Source organism: Poeciliopsis prolifica, unplaced genomic scaffold (genome assembly GCF_027474105.1).
Source record: "Poeciliopsis prolifica strain line A6 unplaced genomic scaffold, Auburn_PproV2 SCAFFOLD024, whole genome shotgun sequence".
Taxonomy (NCBI): domain Eukaryota; kingdom Metazoa; phylum Chordata; class Actinopteri; order Cyprinodontiformes; family Poeciliidae; genus Poeciliopsis; species Poeciliopsis prolifica.
The window spans coordinates 7098154-7114850 of NW_026562399.1; the positions used below are offsets into that span (position 1 = coordinate 7098154).

A 16697-nucleotide genomic window follows, 5' to 3' on the forward strand; every position below is an offset into this window, starting at 1 on the left:
AAGGGAAGGAGAACAAGTGCGTCCGTGGTCCAAGATATAGCTGGCTGATTCGGATCACTAATCACTCGCCTGCTTTAAGAAACCCCGCATGCGTTTCTTCTGCTGTCAGCATGTTGCTTGGAACAGAAGGGGCACGTGTTATACTCTGCTCTGAGGCTAATACAGCTTCCTCTGCAATCTTTTCTACTCAATAGGACACTCACATGTTGTCAACAAAACTAAGAATTAAAACGTGACTTTAGTTTAGGGCTGCACTAATGTTGAAGCATTTGAAGCATTTCTACATACCTTTTTTTTTTAAATACCAGTTATAGAATAAAGACAAATCACTATAGCAAACTAGGGATTAAAGTTTTATGAGGTTAAAGTGGAGCACCATCCTGAAGCACCGAGTTTTGCTGCTCAGTCTGGCTTTATCTGTGTTCTTTTCTTTTGGAGATTGATAAGATCTCCAAAATAATCTCACTTTGCAATTCACAACACGGCGTTTCAATTAAGCACAAGATGAACATAAAAGTTTTTGAAGTGGAAAACAAACAATACATACAAAAAAACCGTGACAAATTACATGACTTCACCAATGAAATGCCTATTAAACATAAAAAGTGCTGCAGGTGTCTTGAAAGATGTGGCCAGGTTAAATTTAGCACATAATTATTTATGGAATTACAATTGGATCATTCCAAGTTTGTCATGTTCTGCGGTTTAAAGGTTGAAAAAAAAAAACTGCAGAGAATTTATTAACAATAACTGAAAAACTTATAAAAACTGAAGCAGGCAGGCAACAGCAGGGTAAATCATCAAGAATAATGGAGATACAGCAGGATCAAAGATATTAATGAGGAGTTTGTTATGTATGACATTAACCAAAAAGCTAAACTACTGGCAGAGAAGTGGAAGTATGAAAGAAACAAGACTAGCTAATCAGTCTGGTTAGCTAGTCTTGGCTTCTATGCTGACTGACTTCTTCTAGTCAGCGTATAAGAAGCTCAGGTGAATGGGTGTGCGTGAGTGTGCTTGTGTCTCTAAGATTTGTCCATGAAAAAACTCTATATAGTGGGTGTTGGAACCCACAGACTCACCCTCCAGGACATGAGGATGACACGAAAAAGACCAGAGCCACGAGCACACACTCTACACTCCCAGTTCCAGGTATCATCATCCCCCGAGGGGCAACCAGTTCCTGGTCCGAGGAGATGGTTTCCTTCTTTCTGGGGGGGAGAAGTGCATACAGCTCCCTTTCCCTCACCCACACAAAAGCTCAGACACTGGGTCATGTCCAACCAGCACAAAAACACTGAACACGTGCCCCCAGGCACAGACGCCACAAACCTCCCACCCCTAGGAGAGCTTTAACCCTAAACAGCCAATGAGGCCACTTCCGCAAGCTCTGCACACAGCACAGCCCACACTCCAAGCACCCCCTGCAGCATTCCACTACCCATCACACAGCATGCTGCAATGGCAAGGCAATGGTCCTGCAATGATCAAATATCACGTAGTCTTGGCCCTTACAATCTTCCTACTAGGAACCCTGATTGCCTACAGAGGTTCAAACTGCCACAACAGGAGCTACTATCAACATGCAGCCTGGGCTTCAAGGAGAGATGAGGTCCCACATAGGACAAAAAGTTGATGCACGCATTCCTCTGTAGGTGCTTGGTGGATACTGTTACTTTAAAGTCTCCACGTGCTTTGTTGGGAAGTTAGACTGAAAAGTTTGCTAAGAATTCTGACATGCAAACACAACTCCTGGCTTTGGTGTCCCTTCCACAGACAACGTGTCACTGGAGAGACTAAAAAGAGTACAAGTAACCTTCAATGGGTAAATCTGAATACATTATGCCTCCCAAATGTACACTAGATGGACCCTCAACACTTAGTATGTTTCCTTGTAAACTAAGACACACTGACGTACACAATAGATACCTCTATCGGTTCTCCCTCATATGGAAAGGGACTCTGTTGAGAGTACACCACCTATCCATAAACCTTTCACTGAGTGAGCTAGTTTACACTATACCACCTGGGGAACGCCACCCAGAACCTTCTTAAGGGTGTGTGAGTGTGTGTGAGTGAACCTCCTTTGTGATGGCACATCAAGTACCCGCTGACCTGTCTCCTTCATTGCATTAGATGTTGCTGTTCAATCACCTGGGACCTCCTGAGCATCAAGAGTCTGTTTCCACCAAGCAATCATTAATAGCTGAGAGCCTTTGTGCGAAGCAAAGGGTAGGTTGGTTTATACCAGATTACCTTCAGTATAACTCATTCTCCGTTTTTCTTTACATTTACACCATTATAGAACAACTTGAATTATTCTCCTAAGATTCAATTCCTACTATTTCTCCACCTGGTCTCCGAGACACATAGTATGACCACCTTCCTCCTCTGGTCTCTCTTTACATTCAGTCTTCCTATAGTCTTGTGGTATTGTTAGAAATGCCCAACCAGGATCTTCCTATGGTCTGCTTCCAACTTTGGGAAGTTGGTTGATGCCAGCTGCAGAAACATTCTCCGATATTGGTAACCGTGTACTCCTTTGCAATGCTGTTAAAATGTTGCTGGTTTTTCGTCTCATTATACAGATCTTCACCGCAGAGTCTATTAGGCAAACCGAGCCATTCTGAAAGGTATCAACTAATCATCCATTGTCTCCACTGGTTTTCTGGGCGCATCATAGACAAGCAGTGGTACAAGAATATTGTTGGATTAAGCTTTTTCTGGGGAAAGACAATTTATCAACATCGAATTTAGTGTCTTACTAACTAGCAATAACTTATGTAAAAATAAATAAAGGTAAATCCGTTAAAAATTTGCAATCTCTCCAAAAAACTTTTAAGGTAGATTTTAGTGCACTGACTCGTACTGTACAGGTGCACGATATTATTATGCTATCACTGCATTTGACCCACAAGAGCACAATCACATTAACAGCTTATCATGCGCAAAAAACAAGGGCAAACCTGAACCACACAAATACAAACACTTTTTTAAATACACAAATTGTACTAAGTAATAAAAACAGGAAAGAAAAGCCTACCCATGTGATGGAGATCCCAAGGTTCAGGTCACGTGTCTGAGACTTCCGGACGAGAAGGAGGCGAAGCCACAGTGTTTGGTCGATTTCTACTCTCTCGGCGAAGTTTCAGCTGGAATTAACCGTTAGCCCTCCAGCAGAGGTCACGTTCGAACAACCGGGTGAACCGTTAGCCAAACCACACACACAAAAACAGCTGTTCAACTTGGCGAACCTGCCAGAACCGTGCACACGGTACAAAGCTCAGGCGGGGTTCACCCGACCCATTTTAGAGCTACGGAAGGGTTCAAACTTTTCATTTTTAGCTTACAATAAACGTGCCAAGCCGCCAAATGAACAAAAAGTAAACCGACCAATAGCATTTGTTTGGGCCGGACGCGCGTGCGCCAACACAGACTCGCACAGATACAAGATGTTTAGCTAACATTTTCTCTCTCCACAATTTTGTTAATAGCAAAGAGGGTTGGATATTAAAAAAAAATCAAATATATACATATTTCTTTTACTTAAAAGAACATCTCGAGGGTACAGCTGCAGGCTCTACCGGGTAAGGTATAACTTAACATACCATGTACATTAGCAAACACATGCAAATAATTACCAAAACTGAAACAGTAGCTTTTTTTTCCATCTTAGAAAATAAATCCTATCTGATTCTTGTTGGCATCGTTCCCATGAGAACTTGTTGTGTGAGTGTGTGTGAATGAGATGTTATCTGATAAAAAAAAAAATAAAAAAAAATCCCTTCTCACCCACCGCGGGTGGTTCTTATCCTCTGAGCTCGGGTCCTCTACCAGAGGCCTAGGAGCTTGAGGGTTCTGCAGTATCTTGGCTGTGCCAAGGACTGCACATTTCTGGACTGAGATGTCTGATGTTGTTCCTGGGATCTGTTGTAGCCACTGCTCCAGTTTGGGGGTTACTGCCCCGAGGGCCCCGATGACCACAGGCACCACTGTGGTCTTCACCTTCCAGGCCCTCTCCAGTTCTTCCCTGAGGCCCTGGTATTTCTCCAGTTTCTCGTGCTCCTTTTTCCTGATGTTGCAATCACTTGGTATTGCTACATCTACCACAACGGCTTTCCTCTGATGTTTATCCACTACGACAATGTCTGGTTGGTTCGCCATTACCATTTTGTCTGTCTGGTAATGGCAGACAGACATGTACGCTTTCCCTGCCAGTATCTTGCACCCTGCTGTGATGTGCTGGACTGTCTCAGGGGCCTCCTTGCACAACCTACACCTTGGGTCTTGTCTGGTGTGGTAGATCTGGGCCTCTATTGCTCTGGTGTTTAGGGCCTGTTCCTGGGCGGCCAGGATGAGGGCCTTTGTGCTGTCCTTGAGTCCAGCTTTTTCCAGCCATTGGTAGGATTTACTGATATCAGCCACTTGGGTTATTTGCTGGTGGTACATCCCATGTAGGGGCTTGTCCTCCCATGATGGTATCTCTGGCACCTCAACCTCCGTTCCCTGTTCTCTGAGACATTCACTGAGCACATTGTCTGTTGAGGCTTTGTCCCTGATGTATCTATGGATCTTAGATGTTTCGTCCTGGACAGTGGTTCTCACACTCACTAGTCCTCTGCCTCCGTCCTTGCGGCTCGTGTACAGTCTCAGGGTGCTGGATTTGGGATGGAACCCTCCATGCATGGTTAGTAGCTTTCTAGTCTTAATATCTGTGGCTTTTATCTCCTCCTTTGGCCAGCTGATTATTCCAGCAGGGTATCTGATTACTGGCAGGGCGTAGCTGTTTATCGCACGGATTTTGTTCTTGCCATTGAGCTGGCTTCTCAGGACTTGCCTTATTCGTTGAAGGTATTTAGCTGTGGCTCCTTTCCTTGTGGCCTCATCGAGGTTGCCATTTGCTTGTGGTATACCTAGGTATTTGTAACTGTCCTCTATGTCTGCTATTGTTCCTTGTGGGAGTGAGACTCCTTCTGTGCGGATCACCTTCCCCCTCTTTGTGATCAGCCGACCACACTTCTCTAGTCCGAATGACATCCCAATGTCAGTGCTGTAGATCCTGGTGGTGTGGATCAGTGAGTCGATGTCTCGCTCACTCTTGGCATACAGCTTGATGTCATCCATGTAGAGGAGGTGACTGATGTTGGCCCCATTTTTGAATCGGTATCCGTAGCCAGTCTTGTTGATAATTTGGCTGAGGGGGTTCAGGTCTATGCAGAACAGTAGCGGGGACAGAGCATCTCCTTGGTATATGCCACATTTGATGGACACTTGTGCAAGTGGTTTGCAGTTGGCTTCAAGGGTGGTTTTCCACAGCTTCATCGAGTTTGCCATGAAGGCTCTCAGAATCTTGTTGATGTTATACATCTCTAGGCATTCAATGATCCAAGTATGCGGCATTGAGTCATAGGCGCTATATATATATATATATATATATATATATATATATATATATATATATATATATATATATATATATAGCCTATGACTCTCTCTCTCTCTCTCTCTCTCTCTCTCTCTCTCTCTCTCTCTCTCTCTCTCTCTCTATATATATATATATATATATATATATATATATATATATATATATATATATATATATATATCTCACAATATAGTATACATGTCACACCATATTGTAGAGGAGCAAAGAAGTGGCCAGGCTTTCTGGTTTTTTGTTTATGTATCATTTATTTAACAGACATGCAGATGGAGATGCATTTGTTTGAAATTCTTTTAAACAAGTGCAAAAAGCCTTCAAATAAGTTATTTTATTGCAATATCACACAATAACTTTTTGGCAAAATCCAAAAATTTATTTTGCTGGGGGAATAAAGTGTCTTTAAATAACTGTGTTTATTAAATACAATCATATCAGTATTGTCTTGAATGTAGTTTCTTTTTTGACAACTTTAATTTTGTGCAAACAAAATGACACACAAAAAAAACCCATCCCAAACATAATATAGAGCAGGTCCATCTTTTATGTTACCCAAACCCAACACAACCTGCTTACACCATCTACAGGGGGAAGTGAGTATTTTCTCTCTCACTTATATATTCACTTTAAACCCCTCTGTATATCAGGTATCATATATGATGTTTCAATGTCATGAGCTTCAAAAAGGTTGAATATGGTTACCATACATTTTCATGTAAAAAATTTTTTTTAAACTTTTGACAGGAATGAATTTTGTTGGATGTGACCTGCCTTTTACCACTTAACTACGGGAAAAAATATATATATAATTCAATAGTTTAGACTTTTGACAATAATTTATGTTATTCAACATTATTTAAATGTATCCATATTTCTAGCAAATTATGGAAAACAACAGCAAATTCTTGCCCTGTTCAGATCAGAAACATTCTTGTCAAATCGTACTTATGTCTGTTTATTTAAGAACACATCATGGTCTTAGCAAGCCTGGGGTTCATTCTTATCTCCCCTTTATCATTTTTGTATGTTGATGAGACAAAACATAAACAAAATTAAAATGCTCGTAAGAATGACCAAGAGAGGGCCTATTACCTCAGAGCCTAACCTTGAACGATTCTGATCTTTGTGAGGTGTGGACCTTACAGAGTAAGCCAATATGAAGACTACATGCACTAAGTAGACAGGGCAAAAATTATATGTCAGCAGACATATTTTCATTTCTTATATTTTAAGAGTCACTGAATTCATGTTTAGAGATGTTTACATAAAAAAATACTTTAAGGAGCATCATATAACAGGAAAAACAATCAAAAAGGTTTAAAGAGGACGTCAAATAAGAATGTTTCACTGTTATTGTAATTTTTCATTAGTTTCTTGCCGTTTTATATGTCAAGCGTGGTGTGCTGTCTGTTTTCCACTAGAGGGCACCATTTCTAGAAATAAAATGAAAATAAAAAAAAATTAAGATACAAACATGGAAACAAGGGGGAAAAAAACACTTCTCTTGAAAGAACACAGAAGCTGGTGAGAGTAGATGAAACATTCAGGAGAATCCTGTATGTTAGAGACTTGAGATTGGAGTGGAGATTCACCTTCTGGGATATTGACCTAAAACGGGCTCTGACTATGTGGATCGAGAATCCCCAAGATGACTTAAAAATGTATGTTGTGCATCCTATTTGACTAAGCTTGAGATATTTTGCAAACATGAACATACAGAAATGTGTACTGGCTAAATGCCACAAGAACACATCAAAGCAAGTTAAATAGTTAACTGTAGTGTTAAAATGTTGACAGTTATTTTTTAGAGTTATGAACCAAACCAAAGGAAAGAGTAAAAGAAGAAAAAGCTAATAATGTTGATCCAAAGTAAATAAACTAGATGCTCCTATTCAGGGTTGGTAGACAAGTAAGTAAGTATCCTCTGGTCGAAATCCTTTTCTGGGTTGGGAGAATAGGAGTCTGGTGTTAGCTTGTGCTAGTTTTGTAAATGTGTCTTGTAATTTAGCATTAGCTTCCACAAATTTTAATGTGTTTAGTTGTTCAACGTTAGCGGAGCTAAGATTCTTGCTTAGCACATTAGTGGTTAGTGAACTTAACTTTTTGGTTAGATATGCCTAGCACTGGAAAACTTTTCCATTTTTTAGATCTTAGAAAATGTTGTGCATCGATGCTCTTCCCTTTCAGCTGCTACTGGCCAGAGGGAAAACAGGGTTATGACCCGCTGACCTGAAGAACAAAGCTGCAATTATCGGCAGCCATGTAATAACAAAAATAACTTTCCTCACTCTTAAACAAACAATTTTGTGGACATTTACCTCAATCTGCACACAATTTCTTTTGCAGACTTGAGCTACAATGTGACCCCTCGCTTCATCAACACTTTTAACGCACGTCAAACATGTACTGTTTCCTTGACTTAACACTTCACGCACAGATCCTTTAAATAGGCCGTTGTAAACCTTTTCGACCCATTTAACCACAGGGTTGCTGTGATGCTTTGTAACATCTTAAGTGGTCAGAAGGCATCATTTTAACTGCTTGTGGTTGTGTGGGAACTGGCCCCTGACAGTTAACCTTGACCACATGTTCCAGCACACCAAACGGGCCCTTTAATGATAACCTGGTGTAATGACTGTCTTCTTCGGAAAGAATGCTCCGTGGAAAACACAGCGCTCGCCTTTTCTGCGCATTTTTGTTCAATGCGAAAAGCTGCATGGCCCAACGCTGAATCAACTCAAATTGGAGTGAAATGAACAGCTGAGTCTCCTGCACTTTTCCTTTCTTCAACAAATGTTCTTTACTTACTGCAACGCATGACTTTTCTGCTGTGATCTCTTTGCACATGGCAGCCAAATAAAAATGAGTGATTCATATCATGATTCAAGTATTTAAGACAGGGGAGGAAATGTACTGACATTCCTCTGGGGAGGAAACTGTTAGACATGTCATGACATCAGTGCTGACAGATTTGCATGGTTGTGCCGCACAATATAAATCACTGAGAGCATGGGTTATAGTAATGTTCTGCTTATGGCTAAATTAGAGACTGCAGAATTTTTAGTGGCCCAAAACAAAAGTGTGCTGTTTCTGTCTGCCTGGCAACTGGCCTGCCTTCATGACCTGACCTTGTAAAAAAATACCCCAATAATCAGGTGTCCACTCTTTGAACTTGAACTTATGGCAGCTTCTTTCATCAGAATTAACACAGTTCAATAACAGAAGCTATAACAAAGTTATCAGATATTTAGCCTGGAAACCTTGCAAGCAAATCCCATCTGAATTATCTGATTTTTTTTTTTCCTCACGCAAAGCTGAAGAGACTATAGTCTAGACAAACATCAAACAGATTCCACATAATTATTTCTTCAGCAAAAATGAAGCCAACAAGAAAAGAAAAGTTGTGTCAGAAAACTAAATTTGTTGTTGCTTATGGGCCTAAGAGTAGAAATAAACTCAACAAAATGCATTAAGTGATCTTTTAACACCCATCTGTTCTGGATACAACAAGGAAAGAAATCAGAAATGATCTAATATAAGCCAATATCGCTGCCCATCAATTGTGAAAGGGTTACAAGGCCATTTTCTACAAAAATGAAACAATTTTGATCATTGTAAATAGAAAACATTTGTGGTTTCTGCCAATCTGCCAAATAGAGATGGAAATCCACCCTTAGGTCAGAGAGTGACATGCTCAGAGAAAAATGAAACAAAACCAAAGAGCTCCATCTTAGACTTCACTGGACTCGGTCAGCATGATCATATCTAACAAGTCAGGAAATGTTGCCAGCAGAAAACCTCTCCACATATATGACATAATCATGAATGCAAAACTGCATCTGAATGAACCTCTGGAATAATGTCAATTAAAGAAATGAAATCAAACCATGAACAGTATGTTGGGCATAGACATTGATATCATACATTTATTTATTTCACTCCAGACCAGCTTTGATGCATTGCGTAGGCCTTACGAATTGGGTTTGTTTCGGAACCAATGCACTTAGGCACCTTGCAGCCACTGAGTTCATAATGAAGTTATGTGTATAAGGAAGCTTGGGCGAAACTATTTGATAAAAAGGACAGACTCAAGCTGCTGCAATGGCTCAGTCAAAGTTCACAACGGAAGCTGATTGAGATGCTGTGTTGCGTTGAGAGTCGCACAAAGTCAGAGACCTGTGAGCTTTAATGGATTTAAGTAATGTTGTAAATAAGATTGGCTCACTATGTCTCCAGAACTATGAGAAAGATTTATACAGTCTGAGAGAAAGTGACTACTTCAAGCTGCTGTGGTTTGAAGCAGCTGAGTCATAGGAGGTACTTTTGTGCCAAACTGTTCACGCCGGAGGTCTGATGAAAATAAATATCTGACAATGAAACTGAAGAGACAACATACAAAGATAATTGGTAAAAAAAAAAAAATAATAAAATACACAAATTGATGAAAAATGACAGGAGACCAAAGCAAAGGAAGGATCCAACAAGTGTGGAAGGAGAGAGAAAGGAAATTAAACACTGAGGGAAAGGCGGAAATGACAAAAGGGACTGGAAAAGCTAATTACAGGAGAGTGGATGCAGCTGGCCAAGGGAGCGCAGGTACAGGCAAACGAGAAAATAATTAACAGCTGGGATGGGGAGCAGAATGGTGGGTGAGGTGAAAACTAACAAAGAGAATGAAAGGAGAAAAAAACTTGAACAATAGGTGGAAATAAATATTAATCCAACGAAACAAATCAAAAGACAAAAAAAAAAAAAACGAGAATAATTGAACTAACACAAGGAATAAACCAAAATGACAGGATAAAATTAGCAACTATTAGGAAAACAATAAAAAAAAGAAAATAACTGAATCTAAAAGTCCAAATCTCAACAAATCTTAAGAGCAACTTTTCTTCAAAGCCGCAAACTTCTATATTAAAGTTTTCTCTCTTTTTTTTAACAACTAGAATCAAAACACTTTTGAGCTCACGGACAAATCAACTGGAAACCTCTGTAATGTTCCAGAATAATCTTTAACACACCTCTATGATTAATAGCTGATGGATGCATGACAGTCTATGTTGTGAATAAGACTGCTTAAATATGCAGGCCATTGTTTCAACCCGACAGCAGGGATTTTATAGCTGCCATGCGCCGTCAAAAGGGAGTTCAGCAGCCAACTGCACCCAACTGCCGGTAAATCTCAGACAGAGTGATTCATAACCGTTGTGTCAGTTCACGCGGTGTCGTCACAGTTTGTTTGTTGTGTCCTTGAAAAACTCTGCAAACCAGACACAGACGTGTGTTTTCTTTTCAAGTGCGACTTCGCCGTATGTCCTGAGTATTCAATGGAGTGTGGGAAAAGTGATGCAGCAAGAAGGTCTGCGGTTCAAATCCTGACTGGATTTTACCTGGGTACTTTCAGTGTGCCGCTCAGTGCGTTCTCCTTGGGACTGATCAGTTCTCGCCGGCTATAAAAAATATTAACAATAGCAAATTGGTGGAGACATGGGATTAAACTAAATGTGCCTGTTTCAGTTTCTTTCAGTGCCCTTTGCAGATTTTTGCATTAATAATTTATCGATTATCCTAAATGGGAGGGAGATAATTAGTCGCCACAGTGTATTTAACTACCCACTTGAGGATTATTGCAGTTTTCATACATTGAATCGTTCATTAATTCACACATTTATACTGTAAAGTCATGGCAGTTTTACTCCAGGTCTTTGTTGGCAGATGAATACATTCAAGTATTGATAAGAACACAATGGAAACACAAAAAAGAAGTCACTGATTCAACCGATTAAATATATGTACACATTCTCAGCAAGAGAAGTAGAAGTAGTGACGTTTGTGTCTGTTTTGTTTGTACACAAACAAAACGGACCTTGCAGGACTTTTCTTCCTGCAAGGAGAAAAGTCTCTAGGAATCCAGGTAAAAACTACAACTGTCAAGGTTCCGGTCGACAGGTTATAAGAACTTTTCACTATAAGAATAAGACTTTTTCTTCAATTCAATTCAGTTTATTTATATTGCACCATTTCACTGAAAAACGTAATCCCAATTTAATTACCCATGAAGTCCAATCGATCCTGGTTATGAAACGGTGGATTTAGCTCAGTTTATTATTGTAATTAGTTTAAAAGCTTCTCCATCTAAGGATAGAAAACCTTGGAGAGAGGTTTTCTGTCTAAGCCAGTCAATATTCACTGTGTGGACTTTTCCTGGTTTGGGATATCTGACTGGCTTGCAGGTTATGATACATCAGAACACTCCCCAAAATTGACATTTCAAAGTAAAGGCACATTAATGCTTTTTTTAGGGGGCTGAGACTGACTTTGAACTTTTTTGAACTGTTCAGCCTGACTATTCGGCTTCACCATTTGACCTCTGACCTTTAAATGTGTGCCTTTTTCCTATTTCACCTCAAATCTAGGCTGCTTCATGTAATCGTATGTGCATAATAACTTCATGTGTGTCGTATTATTCTGAAAGACGGAAAACACATAAGGTATAGATATGGTTGGCATCTAGAAAGTGACTTTCAAGGAATTCAGACTGAAACTCAAGTACAATGGCGCAATAAGATGATGAAGACGAGACACTAGCTATTTATGTGAATAAGAAGCTTTCTTTGAAAAAGAGAAAGCGTTTGGTAACAAAAATCAAAGTGTGCTTTAGGAAAGCTCACAACTATGGATTGTTCAATTAATGCAACTTTTTGAAACTATTTGTATTTATCAGGTCAGATTTTATTGAGGTGAGAAATTCCATAGCAGACAGCAATAACATGCATTAACATACCTCTGCAAAGGTTAGGTTAGAAAACCCGGACTTACTCACTTATTACCTGTAAGTACCCCTTTGGAAATACACATCTATAACTTTTGGCACACAGACCTCTAATAACAAACGGCTAACAACCAGTCATTATGGGGGCTTGAGCAGGAGATTTACAAATCCTAGGTTCGGTGGCATTGGACTGGTTCCCCCTTGCTTGAAAATGGTTATTCCATCAAGGGCACAGCGAGCAGCGTGATAAAATCTGCCTGATTTATTCCCGGCGGCTGATAATTACTGGTGTCTTGTCACCTGTCAGAAATGAATGGACAGGGAGAGTCCGAGGCAATATTCTCCCCATGCTCTGTTCTAGCAGAGCAGTAAATCTGACATGTTTGTAAAGCCATAAATCACTCCAGGCGATAAAGCCTTTGCTCCACTTGCGGCTGAGTGACATGTGCAGAACATTTTAAACTGTTTTGGCTATGAAGATATTTGGGATATCAGAAAGAGAAAGGTGTGGTGCAGAGGGGTTTTACAACCTTCCAGGCATGGAACATCATAAACAAAAAAAATATTGAAATGCTTAGACTGAATGTTGTTCAGTTGACTTCTTGCACAATTTTAGGATAATATCTGGTGAAGTGTCAACTATCTTCACGGTTGTATTGTATAGAAATGGATGTTTGACTTTATCTTACACACAATGCAGGTGTTACATAATTATGTAATGATAAATATAAGAATGGATCAATAGCAATAACTCACTGGGGAAGATGAAGCACCATGCACCAAGAAGGTCTTGGGTTCGAGGATTATCTAAATAGAGTTTGCATGTTGGGTTCTCTGAGGGTGTTCAGCAGTTTAAAAACCTGTAGGTCAGAATGACATTCAGAAGGTGCCCTGTATGCTTGTAGAGGTGTAAAATCAGCTACACTTAGTGGTTTAGATAAATACAACCAGCTGGGTCAGACCACACAGGACTTCAGCAATGACTGGCTGGATTATCCATACTAGTGAAAAGACTGGAGAAATATTTGGTATTCAAAAGTTGGACTTCCAGAGGTGAAGGTCTGGACTGAAACTGGGCTGGTGTCTCAAAGAGTTGGACACATAATAAAAAGAGAGAGCAGGAAGGAAGCAATGTTTCTCAATGACCCCCAGTTCAGTGCCTGAGAGGCTCCTTTTAATCTACCCATCGTTGACCATACACTGTGGTAAAGGTCAAAGGATTCATTTAAAGACACAGTAACAATCAAAATAAGCCAGTCTTCATGTATTGTCAGAAGCAGATCACATGGTGCATTATTGTGATTGTTGTCTGCCTTAACCCAACATTCCTTCTGAAAAGTCACAAGCAATTATCTACACAAACTACAATATATGAAACTGTGCGAATGCTCCACTTCCACCAAAGTGGCACCCTTTCCTCACAAGCAAAAGACGATGAAAGATCGATTGTTGAGGCCAGTAGCAATCACAGGTTCTAATTGTGAAATATTTACCCTTGGTTTTCTCTCTCTTTGAAGTGGAGGCCTCACTTTGGTCTTTGGTCCTCAGGTGCTGCCCAGACCTGATTTATGGGAATGGGTTTCAGGGCAGCCACTTTAAATTACACGGCCCTTAAAGCTGAGCAAACAGAGAGACAGGGAGAGCGAGAATCGCCACTGTAGAGACAGCTAATTGGCAGGATGAAGCCTACCTGCTGGAGAAAAGAAGGTTCTGCTTCACCTAGACTCGATTGGAAAGGAAACATACACCAGATTAGGTCACTTTGATAAATGTTCAATCGTATAGGACAGTGATGTCCGAAGCCAGTCCTCAAGGCTGGTATCCGTTAACTTTCAGTGCTTTCCATGGAATCAAATGATGCCTCATTGGCGACCCTCTGCAGATCTTTGGCATGTAGAAGAGGTAGCTGAAGCATTTGAATAAGGTGCGTTGAAGCAGGAACGCATCTAAACCCCAACTCTTGAGTTGGACAGGGGTCTTCAAATCCAGGCTTCAAGAGCCAGTGTTCTAGAACTTTTAGATGTGTCCCTGGTCCAACACAGCAAAATCAAATGGTTGAATTACTTCCTCAGCATGATGTCAAGTCCTCCAGAGTTCTGCTAATGGCCTCATTATTTGACTTGTTGGAGCAGAGACACATCTGAATGTTTCAGAACACCAACCCCCAAGACTTGGAGTTGAGGACCTCCCGTTTAGCATATGTATGGTAAACAATATTTAGTGCAGGAAACAAAGAATATGATTTACTGTGATTGTTTCATTTCAAACTGAAAGAGTTGGAAAAACAAATCCCAATATTTGGGAACCATAAAAACTGCTCAGCTATACTGAAAGTCTTTAGGGAAAGAGTATGAATAGAGGTAATGATATAATGTAATAAAAAGCTAGTTTAATAATTCACATCAATAAGTTGTTAAATATAAGAATATTTTAAATAGTTTTGGTAATTCTAACTGACCTAAAACAGGAAAAGGTTGGTCTGATGTAATGTCAGACAGTTAAGGAAGGCTATATTTCTTTTCATGCAGCGTGTGTAAATATCTAGTAGTTGCAGCTCTTCTGGATGATACGATGAGAGATGTGAGGGAGAGTCAGCGCAGGAGGAGGAGGTGACAGTGCCATTTGCCTGCAGGGCACCCATAAACTTGGAAGGGGAGAGAGAGTATATCTTTCCTCTCAAATGATTGTACCATGTGACTCCAAGATCTTTTAAAAAGCAGACCAACCTGTCTTCTTGAGGTAAAGGTAACCACGGTGCACCAGAGGAATAAGACAGAGAGAATACTCGGGCAGCAGCAAACACCGACAGCCCCACTCACTGAACACACCAAGGAAGCGCGTTGATGAGGCAGACAACTTCTAGCCAACGAATTCCGCTCTCAGACTTTGCTCGGACTTGTCTGGTGTTCACATTACTGACACAATGAGCTGCAGCAGTGTCACTGGTTCAGAGTTTTCTGAGGAAGAGCTCGAGATCAGCGCGCTGGGACAAGGCGATGACGATGGAGGTGTCAAACCCCCTTTCCAAGGCAGTCCTAGCGACCCTGAGGAAGGCCAGAACAAGAAGCGCAACAGACCGGTCCGTTCGAAGGCTCGGAGAATGGCTGCTAATGTACGAGAGAGAAAGCGCATTATGGACTACAACCAAGCGTTCAATGCTCTCCGAGTTGCCCTGAATCATGACCTGAGTGGCAAACGGTTGTCTAAGATCGCCACCCTGCAGAGGGCCATCAACCGCATCTCTGCCCTCTCGATATTCCTGAGTTCAAATCCTCCCAACAAGCCATGCAGTCACCGGGAATGCCACAGGTCACCTGCAGGACCAGCTGTGGTGGGAGGGTCTCGACTGGAGCAGACCAGAGTTGCAGTTCCTCGCCTGGAGCATCAAAGCTACGTCCCCTGGCACGCATCCATCTCTCAGCAGCTGCAGCCGCAACAGGGGCCTCACCTCCACAGGCTGGCTGCGGAGCTACATGCATACATGGATAACGCAGTGACATCATGTCCACCTTCACCACACTACCCTTGTTATCCGACCGAGGGGCATTTTTACACCTCTCCTGGACACTGCAACAGCCCTGACTATTACCCGCCCAGTCCGCTGCGATACCCTCAAATGGGTGAAGGGTTGGGGTATCAGTCGGGAATGTGGACCCAGTGTCCTCAAGGATACGTGGACAGTTTAGTGGAGCCACCTCCTACTCTGGGGCTTCCATATGGCAGGTGAACTACATGCAGGAGCACAGCTTCCCTCTGTGCTCTGATATACTGTAACAGGCTCAGGTTCTACTGTGAGCCCAGAGAACCGGACAGCAGCAACAGACTTCCATAAATGAAACTACTGGACTCAGAACCAGCTAACTGGACTCTGTGGACTGCAGGGGGGAACGTATTATGAGCCAGCATTTCTAAAGGTTTAATCTAAACCACTGGAAAGCATGCTTGTCGAAAAGGATGACACAGTGTCAGATCAATGTCATTCCTTGCAGTTGTTAAAGTTTGTTACATTTCTTGATGTAAGACCTTGAAAAATGAAGAGAACTGTGAAGAGAACTGCTTTGTGAGCGTTTTATTTTGTAGAAACCTCATCTTCAAAACTGCAGCACCTGTCAATGTATTTATTTTGTTATTTCGTGTTGAAGAAACATTAAAATGTATTTTGCTTTTGCAAAATAACTCATGCATCCTTCTTTGAACTCTGAAATTAAATGTCTAATCTAAATGACTATTGCCTCCATTTATTTTTTTGCAGTTTCACGATTGAACCAACACAAATCCTGCAAAGTGTGCAAGAATGCTTGGAGGTGTGTGTGTGCGTGTGTGTTTGATTATAGCCTCAGGATGGTAGTTTCTCGTACTCTGTGAGATGACAGAGGTCCTTTGCTCAGTGGAAATGTCCTTGCAAGTCCATTCTTGTCATTTCTCTGAGAAGAGAAGTCAAGGTGGAATTTACACGCAGTTCAACAGAGGCAAGAGTACAACTGT

General features: G+C 41.1%; 1 protein-coding gene across 1 annotated transcript; it reads left to right on the forward strand.

The window, feature by feature from the left end:
* The first annotated feature begins 14968 nt into the window (after positions 1 to 14968).
* bhlha9 (basic helix-loop-helix family, member a9) lies at positions 14969 to 16353 on the forward strand. Its single transcript, XM_055046748.1, has one exon. The coding sequence runs from the start codon at positions 15136 to 15138 to the stop codon at positions 15937 to 15939; it is 804 nt and encodes a 267-aa protein (XP_054902723.1). The 5' UTR covers positions 14969 to 15135; the 3' UTR covers positions 15940 to 16353.
* The last annotated feature ends 344 nt before the right edge of the window (positions 16354 to 16697 follow it).

Excerpts from the sequence above, each read along its gene's own strand:
- bhlha9 (XM_055046748.1), top strand. The coding sequence starts at position 15,136 with ATGAGCTGCAGCAGTGTCACTGGTTCAGAGTTTTCTGAGGAAGAGCTC.